At 40.9% G+C, this 19,878-nt stretch overlaps 1 protein-coding gene across 1 annotated transcript; it reads left to right on the top strand.

The window, feature by feature from the left end:
* The first annotated feature begins 9,141 nt into the window (after positions 1 to 9,141).
* On the top strand, positions 9,142 to 10,940 carry olig1 (oligodendrocyte transcription factor 1). Its single transcript, XM_072685218.1, has one exon. The coding sequence runs from the start codon at positions 9,638 to 9,640 to the stop codon at positions 10,370 to 10,372; it is 735 nt and encodes a 244-aa protein (XP_072541319.1). The 5' UTR covers positions 9,142 to 9,637; the 3' UTR covers positions 10,373 to 10,940.
* Positions 10,941 to 19,878: the final 8,938 nt, after the last annotated feature.

Raw genomic sequence — 19,878 nt, 5'->3', positions numbered from 1 at the left:
CACACTAGCAAACACACCCAATGCTTCATTAAAACTGAACTCATTTAACCCACTTAAGCCCCTTTCATGTCAACAGGTCAAGTGTGAAGGCAGGCCAGAGTGAAAGTCCTGGTAAAGTGGACACAGCATTTCACCTGCATGAGACCCAGATTGAAATTACAACTAAGTGGGGTAAGCATACATCCCCTTTTTTTTCCATAGACATGTCTTGTTTCTGGGATTTTGCATTGATTTCTCATCAGCGTTGGCTTTTACAGTCTACACATTCTGTGTACAGATTTTTACACCTTTAAACACAGCTCTCTAAGCCCTGCCTTTTTGTCACAACTGGTCTAAATGTACCTGCATCTACATGAAACCATTGGCCAATAGTTTGCTTCCCACCACAGCCTACAAATTGCCAAAATGCAAGTGTTAATAAACAACAATCAGTTATATCAAAAAAAATCCTGGGGTTTCCTGACTGCAAAATTCCCATGTGTTGCCTGTGTCCTCTTTTTTTCCAAATATAATACATACATAAAGTAGTACAGTTCAAGGATATCACAAGGATATCATATCCTGTTTACCAGGATGCATACATGAAGCATGACCACAAGGGCTGCATGTGTGAATGCTGCAAAGCCCAGACATCACAGTAATAGGCTTTAAGTATAAAATTAGTGTTAATAGAAACTGCTGCAAGTCGCAGAGAATGTTAGTATGCATGTGAGTCTATACACTTGTAATACTGTATCTTCTTGATGAATGCTTGGATGTTGGAACAGCTGCATACACTGAATTTGTAAATCACATCACTATGCTTTCCTTTCATTCATCTTCTCTCATTGTCATTTATTAAGAATGGCTGACGATCCATCGCTTGACTCGCCACCCACCCAGCCACTGCTTTCCTCCCAAGACCAACTACTACTAACGTTACTCTATCCGTATGAAGCTAAAATAGATGGGCTACTTTATTGAATGCTAGTGCCATCAACTTGTTCTTACATTTCGTGCCCACTGATTTCCTATTCAGTAGAAATGCAGAATATTTAATCAGCAGGCAGCTCCCTTCTCTTGTCTTGTGCCTCGTGGTCTTGGCTATGGACATGGGATTGTTTCCTATTTCTGATTGTTTCTTCTGGAAATGTCTTTTTCAACCCTGCATTCCTTTGCCAGCATGTGCTTTGTTCAAGCCAGTATCCTTTCTTTCCATCTGTCTCTTATTGCTTGTTCTCCTTCTCTATGCCAGCCCTCCTCATCCATCATATCCCACAAGCCTTCAGTCTCTTACTTCCCCTCTAACCTTCCTCCTGCCCCCTTAACAGAAAAGTGTAGGAGTAAAGTGCGACACGCTAACACACACACACACACAGTCACATAAACACAAAAGAAGTTTATTAGATGATATGAGGTTGACATAGGTCCTATATGTCGACTTTGCGGCAGTGTTAAAGATGTCAATGGCAGACAGACGATTCATCACTCTCATGGGTCCATAGCATGAAAAGCTGTGGGCTTTTAACATCAGCCTGGACTACTAGGCTTACATGTTTATAGAAACCAAGAATATATGTCCAAATGTTTGTGGACACCCCTTCTAATGAATATATTTGGCTACTTTAGGTTGCACCCATTGCTGACACAGATGTGCAAATGCACACACCCAGCTCGTCTAGTCATTGTAGAGAAGTATTGCCAATCGAATAGGAGATAAACATGAACCCACTGGCACAATGCCAAATGCCAGGCGTGGGCTAGACAGAGAAAATAACCCCAGCTTTGAGCTGTAGAGCATTGGAAGTGTGTTATCCAGAATGATGGTGCTCTATCCAATAGTTTTTTGAAATGAGTGATCATCCAACATACTGACCTCATTAACCCATTTTTTTGTATGCTGAATACCATCAAATCCTCACAGCAATGTTTCAAAGTGCAGTAGACAGCCTTCCATGGAGAGTAGAGGCTCCAACAAAAGCAGGATACTCTTTTTAAATACCATTGATTTCAGAAACAAATAATGAATGAGAAGGTGTCCCAATACTTTTGTCTATATAGTGAATGTTAAGTGTATGTTAAACTGAAAGCGGTCCGTGTTTACAGATGTGTCCGAAAATGTGGGAGCCGCCCTTTTTAATCAGTAGACCCCTGCACGAATGTTAGATTAGACTGTCAGAAGATAAATACAAATATTGATCAGTTTGCACGACGGAAGCTAGGTTTGGGGGAGTGGCTCATTGATAGAGCTATTCTGTTTCTTCTCTTAAGGTTTTCATGTATAGATTGTTAACTAGTCTAATGACATTTCTGCAGTCCACACAGATTTGACCACAAATATTTATCATGGCCACTGCCACAGTAACTCCTGTTGAACCTAACTTTACCTTTGTAAACCAATATCTCACTCAGATTAAAAGTCTGACCACTGCCAGAAAATAAAAGCAAGCTTAAAACAATAGGAAAAGCCTGCTGCTCTGGGATTGTTTGTGTTGTCAGGCTTACTATCAGTTGGAGTGTGGTCTGAAAAGCCCATGCTGTGCAGATCAGGCAGAGAAGACTTTTCTACCCGTTTTTTCCCCCCAAATGTGTTTTTTTATATATTAAATCTGACCTATTTTAGTGCATTAAATCTGATCAATGCACAGATCAGATCACATTGAAAAAGCAGGTTAAGTCAAGTGTGAGTCAAGGAAAGAAATCCTCAGAACAATGTCCACTTCTTGTAGCTCTCTCTGTTGTAAGATGTTCTTGCTCCATGTGTGAGGCTCTCTGAGTGATAGCCCTCATTAGCGAAATTTGACACGTCCAGCAGCTGTCACTGAGCAGTTAGTGACAGCCATAATCAGTGTGTCCTCAGCAGGCCCTCCTGCGTGTGTCTGTAAGTGTTTGGAAAATCGGCTCCAGCTCCAAACAGCCATGACTAACTGCGAGTGTGTGACAGTGAGTTTTGATTCGGGGTCTGTCATGTCGACTGTGCTTGGGCCAATGGGACAAAAGACCTACGGGGCGACTTTCCCTGGCCCCTTCTGCAACTGAGCGGCCCAGGCCAACCTTTCCCAGAGCATGCTGGGAGCCACAATGCCCATCCTTCAGCCCATTGGTTCCACCCTATTAACAGCTTGTAATCTTCTCATAGCTCTGGCCGTGAGCCTGCAGCTCTGGAGCTAACTGGAAATGCACAAACCTGATGCCCAAGACAGTTGCCTCCCACCCCCCCCCCCCCCCCCCCTTACATTTTTCATTTCTTTTTTCCAATCTGTATCCTTCCTGCCTTGATTGAAGGGTCTTTTTTTTGTTGCGTTTGAATCATGCGCCCGACTTTGAGGCCCTGTAGTGCGTCCCTCTGCACCTGTCTCCCTGCAGGGCTGCGAACGGGAGAATATAGTTGTTGACATCTGTTAATTTCTCATTAGAACTTTGCTTTATGCAGGTTTTTCTTTTGCTCGAGACAGCTCAGTACACCACGCCATCCAGCCACAAGCTGGCGAGGGCCCAGCCAGCCGGCGGCTGAGAGAGCGTGGCTGGCGTTTAGCAGACGCTCCGAAAGGTCCACGTGTAGCCAATGAATATGGAAACAGACGTTTTATGCTTTCTGTGCTTGTGTTTTCCGCTTTGACCTTTCAGATGGCGGAGAAAGAGTTTGCAGTGCGAGCTGTCAAACTCACACAGGTAACTGAACTTCTGGGAAGCTGTGTTTGTTTGTTTGTTTGTATGGGTTAATTAAGCTGAGAAATCTGCCAGAAAAGCATGGGGACATTTTTGGAGCCATATGCGCTGCATCGTTAACTGAACTCCAGGGCCAGGTTTCCTTAAGTTACTTGATTTAAGGCCCTGTCCATATTTACATCAATACTTATGAAAAATACACTGAAAATTTCATCTTAGGTGCATGCCCACTGTGAGAGACATAATCTAAAAATGATTTTTTAATAATTTATTTGTGTGTTACTGCTGCAAATGAGTATTTGAACACCTGTGAAAATCAATGTTAATATTTGGTACAGTAGCCTTTTTTTTGCAATTACAGAGGTCAAACGTTTCCTGTAGTTTTTCACCAGGTTTGCACACACTGCAGCAGGGATTTTGGCCCATTCCTCCACACAGATCTTATCCAGATCAGCCAGGTTTCTGGGCTGCCGCTTAGAAACAGTTTGAGCTCCCTCCAAAGATTTTCTATAGGGTTTAGGTCTGGAGACTGGCTAGGCCACTCCAGAACCTTGATGTGCTTCTTACGGAGCCACTCCATGGTTATCCTGGCTGTGTGCTTTGGGTCATTGTCATGTTGAAAGACCCAGCCACAACCCATCTTCAGTGCTCTAACTGAGGGAAGGAGGTTGTTCCCCAAAATCTCACAATACATGGCCCCGATCATCCTCTCCTTAATACAGTGCAGTTGTCCTGTCCCATGTGCAGAAAAACACCCCCAAAGCATGATGCTTCCACCCCCATGCTTCACAGTAGGGATGGTGGTTTTGGGATGGTACTCATCATTCTTCGTCCTCCAAACACGGCGAGTGGAATTAAGACCAAAAAGTTCTATTTTGGTCTCATCTGACCACAGAACTTTCTCCCATGACTCCTCTGGATCATCCAAATGGTCATGGGCAAACTTAAGACGGGCCTGGATGTGTGCTGATTTAAGCAGGGGAACCTTCCGTGCCATGCATGACTTTAAACTATGACGTCTTAGTGTATTATCCACAGTAACCTTGGAAACAGTGGTGCCAGCTCTCTTCAGGTCATTAACCAGCTCCTCCTGTGTGGTTCTGGGCTGATTCCTCACCTTTCTTAGGATCATTGATACGCCACGAGGTGAGATCTTGCATGGAGCCCCAGTCCAAGGGAGATTGACAGTCATGTTTAGCTTCTTCCATTTTCTAATAATTGCTCCAACAGTTGATCTTTTTTCACCAAGCTGCTTGGCAATTGCCCCGTAGCCCTTTCCAGCCTTGTGGAGGTCTACAATTTTGTCTCTGGTGTCTTTGGACAGCTCTTTGGCTTTTAGCCATGTTAGTAGTTGGAGTCTTACGGCTTGTGTAGAGTGGACAGGTGTCTGTATGCAGCTAACGACCTCAAACAGGTGCTTCTAATTTGGAGTGGAGGTGGACTTTTTAGAGGCGGACTAACAGGTCTTTGAGGGCTAGAGTTTTTGCTGATTGGCAGGTGTTCAAATACTTATTTGCAGCAGTAACACACAAATAAATTATTAAAAAATCATGCATTGTGATTTTTTTTTTAGATTATGTCTCTCACAGTGGACATGCATCTAAGATGAAAATTTCAGCCCCCTCCAAGTTTTCTAAGTGGGAGAACTTGCAAAGTCGCAGGGTGTTCAAATACTTATTTTCCTCACTGTAATATATGTTTTAGCTGTGTGATGTATAAATGTCATATATAAATAGCTGATTTAACTTTAATAAAGCACTGCCCTGTATGTCCATTATGTTTTCAGGCTTGTTGTGTTTTTGTATTGACATGTAAACTATCTGAAAAATGCTGATGCTGATTACAGCATGCATGTGCTGAATATTAACATTGATTATTGTACATGTAGCTATAGCTTTAGCTTTAGTCTTTACCATAAAACTGTTAAATTTACACAAACACAAAACACATGTTTTGTGGTCCAAAGACATTCTTTAGCTGCAATTTGTGAATTATGGCCCTCTATTACTTTTTAAGTTGTTAAAAATCAGGACTTGGCCACTCCAAAACGTTTTTGTGTTTCTTTTGAACCATTCAAAAAGTGACCTCAGGTTCTTTTATCACAGCATACACTGTCATATTCTTGGAGGAATTTCAATAGGCAGGCTACTTCTATGATTCATCACTGTTCCCAGTTTTCTCCATTTGGATATACAGTGACAATAAAAAGTATGTAAACCCTTTTGGAATTTTATGGATTTCTGCATGAATTTGTCATAAAATGTGATCTGATCCTCATCCAAGTCATACAAGTCGTACTGACAAATATAATGTGCCTAAAATAATAACACAAAACAATTCTGATCATTCATGTTTTCATTGAGAACAATCATAAAAACATCATAGTTCTGGTGGAAACAGCATGCGAACCCTTGAGTAAATGAACCTTAAAAAAGCTAAATGGACTCAGGTGTTAGCATACATGTAGTCTTCTTAAGAAAATTAGGTTGGAGGACTAGAACTACTTTAATAAAAACTACTCAAACCTTTTGAGTTTGGATCGGACAAGAAGGATACGTGTCTGTGAACCATGCCTCACCAAAAAGAGCGTTCAGAGCACCTACGATCAAAAATATTTTGATTATATTTATATTGATATTTATTTTTATTAAAAATAAAGCTGGAAAGGGTTACAAAGTGATTTTAAAGACTTTAGAAATTCACCAGTCTGGCAGAATGTTTTGTGGACATATTAAACCAAGATTAAACTATTTGGAAAGAACATGCAGCGCTACATCTGGTGTAAAAAAAACTGCACATCACCATGAAAATATCATCCCAACCTGGCCAGCTTGCAATCATTACGGGGGAAGATGAATTCCTAAGTATATAAAAAAATTCTACAGGATAATGTGAGAGTGTCTGTACATCAGCTAAAACTCTGTAGAAGTTGGGTGATGCAACAGGACAATGACCCAAAACACCAGAACAACAGAATGTCTTATGAAAAACAAAATCCGCCTTTTGGAGTGGCCACGTCAGAGCCCAGATCTCAACCCTGTAGAAATGACATGGACTGACTTGAAGAGAGACATGCGCATGAGGCGTCCAAGGAATGTGACAGAGCTAAAAGGAAGAATGGGCTAAACTTCCTCCTGAATGATGTGCAGGTCTAAACCATAGCTACAGAAAGCGCCTGGTTGAGGTTATTGATACCAGGGGGCTCAACCATCTATTAATTCCAAGGGTTCATTCACTTTTTCCATGTTGAATGAGTGTGTTCAATAAAATCTCATATTTAAAATAAAAGATCATATTTTTGTGTGATTAATTTGGGCACATTATATTTTCTATAATGTGTATATTTTGTATATTACAATTGATATGGATGAGGATCAGATCACATTTTATGCCAAATGAATGCAGAACACCATCAAATTCCAAAGGGTTCACTTACTTGCCACTATATTAGCTCTCACTGTGGTTCACAGGATATTCACAAATTTCATCCTTACCTCTTCAGATATTTTTACAGCAGTGTGTGCTGCTTGTTTTAGCCCCATTCACAATGCTGGGAAGGCTCTGTTTTGGTGATGTTTAGATTCAGCAGGACCAGGAAGGCCAATGAAAAACACTGAACTGTTCATGAAACCAGTTTAAGATGACATTTGCTTTTGCAACAATCTCATAAAATTCACACATATACCACTAAAGTGCCTGCCCCAAAAGTTTATATTTGCATGTTTGTACATATCTTGTTATTTTGAAGCTTTTATCCAATATTTTGTACACATTTTGAGCTCCCATCCACTGATGGTGTTGTTTAGTCAAATACACACAACTCAGTCTGACATGTACTCGAAGAAGAATTGAGAAAACAGTGGTGCCACATAGTTATGTTAAGGGTTTATGGTCAAGTTTAGTCTATGTTTAGGTTAGAATTAGGTTTCGGTGTAGTAGGTTAAGGTTAAGGTTTAGGTTGAGGTATAAGTTTGAGTTATACCATTTCGCTGGTTTCTTTGTAATGTTCTCTGTTCAGATCATTTGATTTCTGCATGCCTGGGTGTTTTTACCTGCAAAACTGCTGCTCCCTGGATGCCTTTTCTTTATTGCCTCATTCTGGGTAAATGTTCAAGACTGTTCCACGATCAAAGTCACTGAGGTCACATTTTCCCCAATTCTGATGGTTAATGTAAACCTTACCTGAACCTGTTGGCCCATATCTGGAAGATTTTATGCAGACACATGGTTGACTGATAATTGCATAAGATTATTGCATGAATTGGCAGGTGGACAGGTCTTTCTAAGAAAGTGCCTGAAGAGTATTTTATTATGATTTTAATTTGATAAAAAGTTTTTTTAATTGTTGTGACTTTACTACAATTGATTTGACATTAAAGTGCAGATTGCAGTTACTTATCTCAATAAAATAATGAATTATTTATTAATATTTGAACAATTATGTAATGTAAAGTGAATGTCAGGGTGAATAACCACCTTTACACATTTCCTTCCTTTATGTCGGAATCCTGACTGATAGGACATAGTGGGGAAGAATATCAGTGCTGAATGTGTGTATGGGGTTTCATTGGTATACACACTTGTCTGTTTGAGATACAGGGAAGACCCCTGGGCCAGCGGAGACCTGCTCAACCAGGCATGCTGTAATGTTTAATGGAAGTCCACAGGAAACAGGCTGGGTGTGAATGAGCTGATTGAAGCTCCAGGTGCAGCTCCAGAGGCCAAACCGCAGCCTGGCCAGCTTGGCCCAGCCGGAGTGCACCCAGGCCCCCACAAAGACGGCCCTCATCCTCCTGCCCAGCTCCACTGTGCCCTGCCCCGCTCCAGCCTTGTGATAAAGGCCCACCGAGGGCAGGGGTACGGATGTGATCCCCCTCCCCGGCACCACACCCCCCCGCATTCAGCCCCCGCAAGCTGGAAGGAAGGATGGGGAGAGTGGGAGGAGGGGGCCGGTGGACACCAGGTTCTTTCTTTGCCTCTCTTTTTCATCTTCGCTCTCTGTCTGTGGGGCAGTGCAGGTGTCCTTTTCTGGCCTCTCCCCGCTCCTTCTTTCTGTTTCTGTTTCTTTTCACTAAACCCTGCACACAGTCCTACACCCACCCACAATCTCTCTCTCTCACACACACACACACATACAAATGAAACACACACAGCTGACAAACATCCCAGCTCTAATCCATCACAGGCTGGCTTTCATAGGTCAGATCGTAGGACAACACACACTCACACGCACACACACATGCACATAATACTGGCAGGTTGTGTTCTGTTGCCCTGCAGGTGCCTGGCTTGGTGATTGCTCTTTTAGTACCGTTTCTCTTTCCTGTCTCTGTAAGAGTGTGTGTGTGAATGCCATGATGCCATTCACTGGTCAGACAACACCGGTTACTATAACCGTTTGCTATGACCGTCCCACCCCCCCGCTCCCTTTCATTCAAAGAAAAATGGAGCCTCACTTCCTTCATCACCTGTTTCCAATACGGCATCAATTTCTCACTATCTACCCATCTCTCTTTCTCTCTGTAGCTTCCTCTGAGGGGCAGGTTCATAGATAGAGTGTAAAGAAGGAAAAGAGTGGGACTGTTAGAGTGTGGGAGAGAGAGGGAGAGAGTGTGTGAGAGAGAGAATTTTAACATTAGATCATTAGATCATCCCGTCTTCCCCTATGGTCTGAGTCTGGTCCAGTCAGAGACACTGTCTGATGGAACAGAACTGCTTGAAGATGCTCTGACTAGGACAGACTCATTAGCTGCCAATGGAACTTCTGAGCATAGTAGACCCTCTTTTATACACCTTCTGATTCTGCCATTCAGCTATTTTTCTTCTGGCTTCTGGAGGAATGGATATGGACCTGATGAGCCAATGAGCTGAGCCACTGTGGGATGAACCCAAGTGAAATCGTCTGTGGATGAGAAGACGTTTGTGAGAACATCCTTGGTTTATAGAGGAAGCTTCCGTTTGTGCTTTGAGGCTCGTGCATCCCAGCAACATGCAGCCTGTGTCTGGTCTCAGGGTCAGGGAGCAGAACGAGGAAACTTTCCAGCAGCTCATGCCCAGGTCTGTGAGGACTACCACTGCCACAGCAGCAGGAGGATCGTCATTCGGTGTTGGGGGTTTCCAAGGATTCCAGAGACACCCCAAACTCCCGCGAGAGCTCAGCCTGGAGGAGCAGCAGGAGCTGCGGCGGAAGATCAACAGCCGAGAGAGGAAGAGAATGCAGGACCTCAATTTGGCCATGGATGCTCTTCGGGAAGTGATGGTACCTTACTCGTCCTCCCCGTCCCCATCTGCCGGAGCAGGAGGAGGGGGGCCACAGCATCCTTATCTGCCCCACGGAGCCCCTCCAAATGGCCGTCGTCTCTCAAAAATCTCCACCCTGGTTTTGGCACGTAACTACATTCTTCTGCTGGGCTCATCCCTCCAGGAAATGAGGCGACTCCTGGGAGAGGTCAGCATCGGGATGAGCGTTGGCGGGACAGTACCACGCGTGCTCCTCGCTGGAGGGTGGCCGGTTCTCACAGGTCCAGGGCAGCTTCTGCTAACCCCGCCGGAGGTCCAGCCGCTTGGTGCAGTAAAGTGTTCTCCGTTGCCACTGAATGACCCCTCAACCTTGGGGGAGTCGTGGAGTTCAGCAGGGGTGGTAGGAACCTCGCTCTGCCCCTGCGGGGTGTGTAGGGTACCCAGAATGATGCACGGCCCACCTACATCACGCTTTCAAAAATAAGCCCATGACATTCGAGAGTGAGAGAGAGAACTTTTCTGCATCTATATCAGCAACTATTTTTCAGTTATTAATACCAGCTGCTCTTTGTTTGTTGTTTTCTTTGTCCCCTTTTGCTCTTTTTTTTGTTGTTGTGATTTCTAGATCTAAATATTATAGAATTATTACTATGTAATTGATATAGCCCAATGTTGCCTTGGCCTGGTTCTGGAGTACTGCTACACTTGACATTTTAGTATTTTAGTGATTGTTAATTGGCTGATCCATTGAACCAGGTTTCTTGGAGAAAACATCAGACCTAAGCATGCTGAAATGGGGGAACTCCATGACTTATGGTTGGGAATTGAAGCACCACATGAAAATAGCAAAGCTTGGAAAACAGCATTGCAAAGATAAGGCAAGTTGTTCTGAAATAGGCTTGAATTCCTGCTTCTGAACACCTGTAAAAGCCCAGAATGGTGGATTTGACTGTTAATGTATTATAAACACATTTTATTACCTATATGGACCTCAATAATTTAATTAATTTTCCTCATCAGTCAAAGCAAAGTAAATAAAGGTCATTTGTGAAGAAAAAGTATGTCTGTGCATGTATGTGTGCTTCAAGAAACAGAGTGAGTGTTCACCTCCATCCAACTTTATTCCCCTTTCTTTGTGGTTTTGCACTCATTTGAATGTGTGTGGGTGTGTGTGTGCTGTGCACATGTGTGTGTGCTCTTCATCTAAGTGAATGTGAGCCCTAGCAGACTGAAATAATTACTCCAAGCCTCTCCATGCGACAAGGAGGTGCAGCTTACGGCAATACTGCAACAGTCTCTCTCAGCCCGGGGCTTGCTTCTTTAGCCCACCTCAAACTCCCATTCAACAAGGCCCAAACAAACCCAGACATCAAAACCTGTCTCTGTAATTACTTCGCTCTGCTCTCCTTCTCTTCCTCCACCTCTCCCTCCCTCCCTCTGTCCCCCAACCCTCGCTCACAGAGGTAAAAGACCGTTTAGCCAGGCCGGTGTGCCGCATATTCATTACGCTCTGCTCACAATACGTTCAAACGCCCAGAAAATGTGTTCCCATCAAAAGAGCTCGCCCTGCAAAAGTAGAAACGGCACCCCTCCCACCCCCGCACTCAGCACCCAAAACTCTGACGTCCGTCACCCCTGGCGCTAAAGAGCAGGCCTCTTTTCAATCCAAATAGAAAAGAAGGCAGCGGTGAAAGAGAGCAGAGGCAGTCCCTGCTTCAGGACGAGGTGGTTGAGGGTTAGTGAATGATAATGCCGATCATAATCATAATAATGATGATAAAATAGTGGGAATAATTGGGCCGGCGGTGAGAGGGGGATTAGCTTGGCCGGGCGAGTGAAAGAGGGCAGCAGGTTGAAAGGAGTCTGTTACCCATCGGGTGAGACAAAGGGAGAGGTAGATGCCATTAAGTGAGATTAAGCCTAATAGAACTTGATTTTCTTACAAGGAAAGAAAAGGAGAAGGGAGGAGAGGTGGGGGCTGGGCCAAGGAGTGAGAAGGATCAAAGACGTCCCGACTTGAAACCCCACTTCTTGCACGGACACACACGTACACACTAACTCAGTATTCTTTGTATTTACATATAGCTGTCTTATGCTTCAAGTTGAAGAGGATTGCCTCACTAAATTTTATTTTCATTCATCTCAGCGCTGCTCTCTCTTTCTCCCTCTTTCTCTCTCTCTCTCCCTTTCTATCTCTACCTCTCTCTCTCTCTGTCTCTTATTCTCTTTCTTTTGTGCTTGTGCTTTAACTCATCAGCAGCGCTCAACAAAAAGAAACAACAGAACAGGAGAGAGGAGAACAGGGCTGCCCCATTGTTCCTCACCAAATACCAATGTGTCGTTGCATAGCTCGCTGATATACGACCAGCAGCCGGGGTCAGCATGTGGATGTGTGTTTGTTTGTTTGTATGCATGTATATGTGGAATACATCTAAATCCTGGTCTTAACTCACATCTTCTCTTTATAAGTTCAAATATCCATGAAAATTTGGTTTCATTCTGTGTGTCTGTGTGTGTCAGAGTATAGGTTGTGAGTATAGGTTGAAGACTGATTGAGGGCCATCCATCCTTGGCTCTTGGTGAAAGGACGAGTGTGAGAAGAGTTCCACTCCTCCTTTCAGCCCCTCTGCAAATGCTGAGGATTTATTTTCTTCTTTCCCCAGGGTCTTCTTTAGCCCCTCGCTCTGGCTAAATCTCCAACCTCTCAGTGACTTATTGTGTGTGAGAGAGTCATCGATATATCACGCAGCCTAGCACACCCACACATTTAGGAGAAGGCAACACTCCTAACGTAAAGGCATTTCTGTAAATAAATAGGTGTACTTTTATGCTCAGTGGGAGGAAGCAGAAATCAGGCTTTTCCACTGGTTCACTTCTACTCTTCCTACAATCTCTTCTCTTCCCTTTCTGTTCTCTTCTCTTCTCTTCTCTTCTCTTCTCTTCTCTTCTCTTCGCTTCTCTTCTCTCCTTTCTTTTCTCTTCTCCTTTCCTCTCTTCTCTTCTTTTATATTCCCTTCTCTTCCCTTCATCTCTCTTCTATTCTTTTCTCTTCTCTTTTCTCTCATTTCTCTCATTTCTTCTCTTCTCTTCTCTTCTCTTCTCTTCTCTTCTCTTCGCTTCTCTTCTCTTCTCTTCTCTTCTCTTCTCTTCTCTTCTCTTCTCTTCTCTCCTTTCTTTTCTCTTCTCCTTTCCTCTCTTCTCTTCTTTTATATTCCCTTCTCTTCCCTTCATCTCTCTTCTATTCTTTTCTCTTCTCTTTTCTCTCATTTCTCTCATTTCTTCTCTTCTCTTCTCTTCTCTTCTTTTCTCGTCTCTTCTCTTCTCTTCTCTTCTCTTCTCTTCTCTTTTCTCTCATTTCTCTCATTTCTTCTCTTCTCTTCTCTTCTCTTCTCTTCTCTTTTCTCTCATTTCTCTTCTCTTTCCCCTCACTTCTCTTCTCCTATCTTCTCTTCTTTCCTTCTCTCATTTCTCTTCTCTTCTCTTCTCTTCTCCTATCTTCTCTTCTTTCCTTCTCTCATTTCTCTTCTCTTCTCTTCTCTGCTCTTCCCCTCTCCTACTCTCTTCTCTGCCCCTCTCTCCTTTCCCCCTCTTCTCTTCTGTCCACTTCTCTACTCTTCTTTTTTCATCTCTGTTATTCTCATTCTCTTTAGTTCTTTTCACTTTACTTCTCTTCCCTTCATCTCTCTTCTATTCTTTTCTCTCCTTTCTTTTCTTTTCTCCTTTCCTCTCTTCTCTTCTCATCTCTTCTCTTCTCTTCATCTCTCTTCTTCTTCTCTTCTCTTCTCTTCTCTTCTTTCCTTCTCTCATTTCTCTTCTCTTCTCTTCTCTGCTCTCCCCCTCTCCTACTCTCTTCTCTGTCCCTCTCTCCTTTCCCCCTCTTCTCTTCTGTCCACTTCTCTGTTTTTTCTTCTCTGTTATTCTCATTCCCTTTAGTTCTTTTCACTTTACTTCTCTTCTCACCTTTTCTCTCACTTCAATGACTCATTATCATAACTGTGTCGGATACAATATTGCCAAAGCATTACATGACCAGTAATAATAATAATAATGATAATAATAATAATAATAATAATAATAATAATAAACAAGGATTCTATAATGCACAGTCTAAAAACTTACTGGATTGTTCTTTCCTCCCATTTACTGGGATCGTTCTAAAGGGTCATAACTGGGTGTTCATTTTTTGTTTTTCTTCTGTTTACATGTTTGATACAACAATCATTCCAGAACAGCCAAAGAAAAAAAGAAATATTTTATTTGAATTGAACACTGTTATTATTGTTTGATTGTATTTCAGAATTTCATCAATGAAAATAAAATAAAATAAAATAAAATAATAAATAATAATAATAATTTCCCTCAGTGCTGAGTCAAAGTGACCATATATCTGTGTAACCTTTATGACCCAACTTGCTGAGATATTCATATAGTCAGTGTAACTGGCCATGTGTTCTGCGACCCAGCGATGGGTTGGGAAAATGACCCTTCTTTTTTGGGTTCAAGGGTTCTTTAGTAAAGACAGTGGTTCTATATACAACCACATGCAACCACAATGGATTTTTAAATGGTCCTTTGCCTGGTCTTAAAATGGTGCTACATATACAAAAAAACATCTTGTATATAGTTCTTTAAAGAACCTTTTAATAAGGGTTCAATACAGCACTGAAAGGTTCAAATAGTGTTACAAATTAAAGAACACAGTACAGCTACGCAAAGAACCATTTAAGTATTCAAAATGTTCCTCAGTTAAAAGATGTACCTATGAAGAGTACTGGTTGGGGTCAGTGGTATGAGGTATGTGACCCCCTGTGTCTCAGGCGGTAGCATGATAAATGTTGTATAGTGAGAGGAGCTGCAGAGAGGATCCTCGCCAATAATAATCTGTGAATTTACAAGTTTTTGTAGATTAGCTGGATTAGCTGTGTAATTTTTTTTCTCCCTCTCTCACACTCTGTCTCTCTCACTGTCTTTTCTGTGGTTCTTTGGGCTCAACGTGGGGAGTCTCAGGGAAAGGAAATGCTGAGCAATAAATTTGAGCATGTGAATGGGAGGGTGGGTGGATGGTGAGGGAGTGAGGGGGTGCAGGAGGGGTTCTGCTGTGCCTGTTCTCTTCCCACCCCTCTTATTATTTATTTCTTTAACTAAGACCTCCAGTACCCACCTTATGCACACCCCTTAAATTCTTGACTACTGTTCTACAGCCCAGCCCAACCCAGTACACTCACTCTACTGGGATTAGTGATGACCTGTGCCATTAACCCTGCACTGTGCTACCACCCCTAACATTCACCCTCCCTCTCACAGACACACACACACACACAATGTGCATGGATGTGTAAAGACATTTGAACTGATTAAGGTTTTTCCCAGCTTACAGGACCTAAACCTACAGGACACTAAAAGAAGTGTCCATGATGTAATCACTACATCTGTTATAAATGACATCATCAGGCCTAATTTACATGTCATAATATCAATATAACATACGTGATAGTGCTTACATAGTCCTTAGTTGATTTACTATATATATTTATATGTATATAGTGGATCTAAAAAACCTTAAGAAGATGACTAGGACAACTGTCAGTTTTAAATCATGTTTAAATCAAAACTGTAAAAGCAGAGATACAAGGTTATAGCATGACAACAGTGATATATCCTTTGGCCCAGCATGGTCTTCTGTTATCTGATGTAACAGAACTGAAGCGTGTTGATCTGTCCAAGGGGGAGTTATGGCTTGAAAATATGGGTTGAGGCTTTACATGCTAGAAGGAAGCACATACGAGCCTTCACCCTTCCAGTGCTGGTAGGTGGAAATTGGCAATGATGAAACTAGAGAAAAAGTATAAAATATAAATAAAATAAAATAAAATAAATAAATAATAATTATTATTATTTTCCTCATATATATGCGCATCCTTTATGACCCAGCTTGCTGAGATATTCATATAGTCAGTGTAACTGGCCATGGGAAAAGGACCCTTCTTTTTGGGTTCAAGAGTTCTTTGAGGCTTTACATGTTAGAAGGAAGCACATACTAGCCTTCACCCTTCCAGCGTTGGTAGGTGGGAATTGGCAATGATGAAACTAGGGAAAGCGTTGGTGTTTTTCTGTTTTTATAATACCCCCCCCTCCCCCCGTAGCTCATATATACCTTAGAATGCCTAAGACAACATGGAGATTAAACAAATTATACATTTAGTTACATGAGAAATTAAGGTGTTTCAAATTTCTCTCCTTAAAGCCCTCATGCATCTAAATTAAACATCATTTTAGAGCATATAGCAGACATTCATCATTGAACAAGTTTCCAGGACATCTTCCTAGCGTAGTTTGCATGATAAATTATTATACAGACCAGTATACCACATCCCCTTTTGGCGTCTGCAAATGAAGACTATACACACTTCTTACTACATTAAAATCATAAAAACATCTCCTTTGCTACTATATAGTCGCACTATGCCGGTGCTGTACTGACAAATCAATGTCCTCTGAGGGTTGAATATAAAATACTATAATATTTAGTAAATATTATAAAGTATCTGATATAAAGACATAAGAGCAAACCTGCGTCTTTGTGATTTATTAGAGTCTAGGATGATCTTTAAGAGAACACTGAAGTAACTCTAAAGTGTTGCAGTCTTTAAACTGTCTACCGAGTGAAGAGAAGTGCAAACACACACACACACACATACACACACACATACACAAGCCTCTCATGGCTATTCTGAGCAGAGTCTGCACTCTCTACCATGAAGAGATAAGCAAACACATACACACACACACACACACACACACACACACACAGACACACACACACTCAGTAACACACTTTCTGTCCCCGGTTGTGTCTGTCAGTGTGGTAATGACCTGCTGGCTCTCAGTTTGACCTTTTTCCCAGAGTTTGCCCTCGGGTTAGAAATGCCAGTTAACACATCACAGAGCCGGGCCTCTATTCTTCTTCTCTCTTTTCTTCTCCTTCTCTTCTCTCTTTTCTCTCCGCTCGCCCCGCTCGCCCCGGCCGTGCAGCTGACAGCGAACAGGTCGCTCTCTTTCTCTCGCCTTCCCTTGCTCCTCTGTTCTCCCTCCTCTTTTCTTCCTCCTCTTTTCTGCTTAATTGAGTTGTTTGGCAGACAGGCTTGTCAACCCGCCGCCACATCGTGGGGAGTCTGGGTTTGTGTGTGTGTGTGTGTGTGTGTTTGTGTGTGTGTGTGTCTGTGTATGTGGTGGGAGACACAGAGCAAGGGTGAGCTGGCCTTTGTGCTCCGCTAGACGGGTTAGTTTTTCACAGTTAGTGCTGCTTGAGTAGATACCCTGCAGAGATAGAGGGAAAGGGAGAGAGTATGAGAGAGAGAGAGAGAGATAAGGCTGCTGTAAGTTTACTAGAGTAATATTAAAAATTTAAAAATAATATTATTAATAATATTAAAATATGAAAAATATTCTAAAATCTTCTCTGTCAGAAAAACTTTCCATGTCATTTTGGATTGTTTCTATTGACATTTTGACACAATGTGATAAAAAAAAAAGAATAAAATAATATAAAACAACATGTACTCAAATTGTAACACAATGCAAAAGGAGGCTTGTGTTTTTAACAATCAAGCAAAGATCCAATAAAAAGGTAAACGCAATCAATAATAATAAATAAGCATCTATCATTTTTATAATAAATTATATAAAAGTAACAAGAAATAAGTGGAATAATAACTATATAAGTAAACACAACAAAAGAGACATTAACACAGCTGTTTTTAAATGGAAAGGGACTAATAAATAAATTGTCCTAATAAATAATAGCTAATAGAGGGTGCAGATATTTTCCCTAATTCAAGGCACTGAAAACAAACCTCTAAGGGTACTACCCCAGTGACATGCAAGGTACCACCCGAATAAAGGTTTGTTGCCTTTTTCCGGAGAGTTTAGAAGCTATTAGCAAGACACAGTTTATACCCTGTCTCAAAATTAGAAATGCGAAGTGGAGACGGAATTACCTAAACTGGACTTTTTACATAAGGCACATTATGTGGGATCATGTATCATTCATGATTGTACACGTTAGCTTCATTACTACTCGGATTTAGAAGTAGTATTAAAGTATTTCACACCAGAAAAAAAAGGAGCAGATTGATTGTCCAACGTCCATCTTATTCTTTTTACAAAAGCAGAACGTTTTGCCCTGGTCAGTTCCTGAGAGGCCAGAGGTCCGTCTCATTTAAAGTGTTTGGAGAGAGACAGAGAGAGCAATTTCTCACTTCTCTACAAGTGTTTTCACACACAGAGTTAGATGGATATCTCACTCCACCGTAAGAGGCAAGCAAATACAATCAGTAACAGCTCCGGGAGAAAGGGTCAATAACAGTACTTAAGAGCATCGTAAATAGTGTGTGTGTGTGTGTGTGTGTGTACAGACTAATCAATCACAGGGGTCACATGTTCTACTGAGGAGCTTTAACTGGTTAAAGCATCAAGCCAATTAGAATTTCAACCTTCTGGTAGAAAGGACTGGTAGAAGTAAATACATGACTGTCACTGATCTTCTGAAGTCCATGACTGGTTTTGGCAGTATTATTAATTTACTTTTTTGGTCATCTGGATCACTTATAGCAATGCACACAAATTCATCTATAATACTAAGATAGAAATACACAATAGAAAACCACAACATTGGTTTTCTATAATATTTTTATATAATAAAAAATATATCTATATATCTATCTATCTATATCTATCTATCTCTCTATCTCTCTCTCTCTCTCTCTATATATATATATATATATATATATATATATATATATATATATATATATATATATAATTTAAAAAAACTTCTTTGCATTACAATTATTATAATAATTTCATTGCATTTTCTGAGCAGTTGTTTTTGAGCAGTTGTCATTTCTGCAAATAAATGCTCCAAATAGCAATATTTTCATTTGGAAATTAAGGGAAATGCTTTCAATGGTTTAAAAAATACAATGCAAATGTTAATTTTCCTAAACACATTGCCTATAAATAGTAAAACCAGAGAAACTAATAATGTAGGGTGGTTTTGTATTTTTTCTGGAGCTAGCTCAAATAATGCAAATAAATGATTATAATAATTACAATGCAAAGACATTATTATTCAAATTTAAACAACTTTGAAAGCAGTCAAAAATCAGTATGATGAAATAACCTTGACTGTCAATCACAGCTCTCATGTCCTGGCAGGCTCTCCACTAGTCTTTCAGATTGCTGTTGGGTGACTTTATGCCATTCATAGACTGCAAATTCAGGGAACTTTGATGAAATATCTGGCGTAATATTGCTGACATACACAAAGAGATTTTTTTGTCCAGAGCTGTACATACATTGACATTTTTAAACAGATGTTTATATGTGTTTATGTTTATGTATTATGACACACATCTAAATCTCATCATCACTCAAAAACTATAAAATATATAAAAACTACATAAAACAGCTTTACAAAAAGACAGAAAAAAACCTTTTTTATTAGAAATGAAAGTCAATGTAAAAAGATTTTATTTGTTAAGTCATTCTGGAGCATTTTAATGGTCCATTCATCACAAAATTCTAACACAATGACAGTAAGAACCATACTTAGATTTTGTCAAACTGCAAGACTGACAAAAATGGAGATGCAAAGTTTTGTATGATAGCAACAATATATTTCAATTTGCTAAATTAAAAGTAGAGCATAATCAATGCTTTTTATAGTTTAATAAATGTATGTAACGTTTCATTACAGTCTAAAAGCAATGGGAAGGATTTACAAGCCCATTAAAATGTGAAAAAATTACAGTCCTGTGCAAAAGGCACCCGAGACTGCAAATGATGCCTCCGGTAATTCAAATGTAAAAGGTATTTTCTGCTCACAAGAAACTCTTATTCTAGAATTTGGTTTAATCTAAAAAAAAAAAAAAAATCAGTTATTGTCTAGTATCTGCTTTGATACATCAGTTGATCAGTCAGTTAAATGGG

This window comes from Salminus brasiliensis, chromosome 8 (genome assembly GCF_030463535.1).
Source record: "Salminus brasiliensis chromosome 8, fSalBra1.hap2, whole genome shotgun sequence".
Taxonomy (NCBI): domain Eukaryota; kingdom Metazoa; phylum Chordata; class Actinopteri; order Characiformes; family Bryconidae; genus Salminus; species Salminus brasiliensis.
Note: the sequence above shows the minus strand (reverse complement) of the source record. Positions and strands in the feature narration are given on the sequence as shown.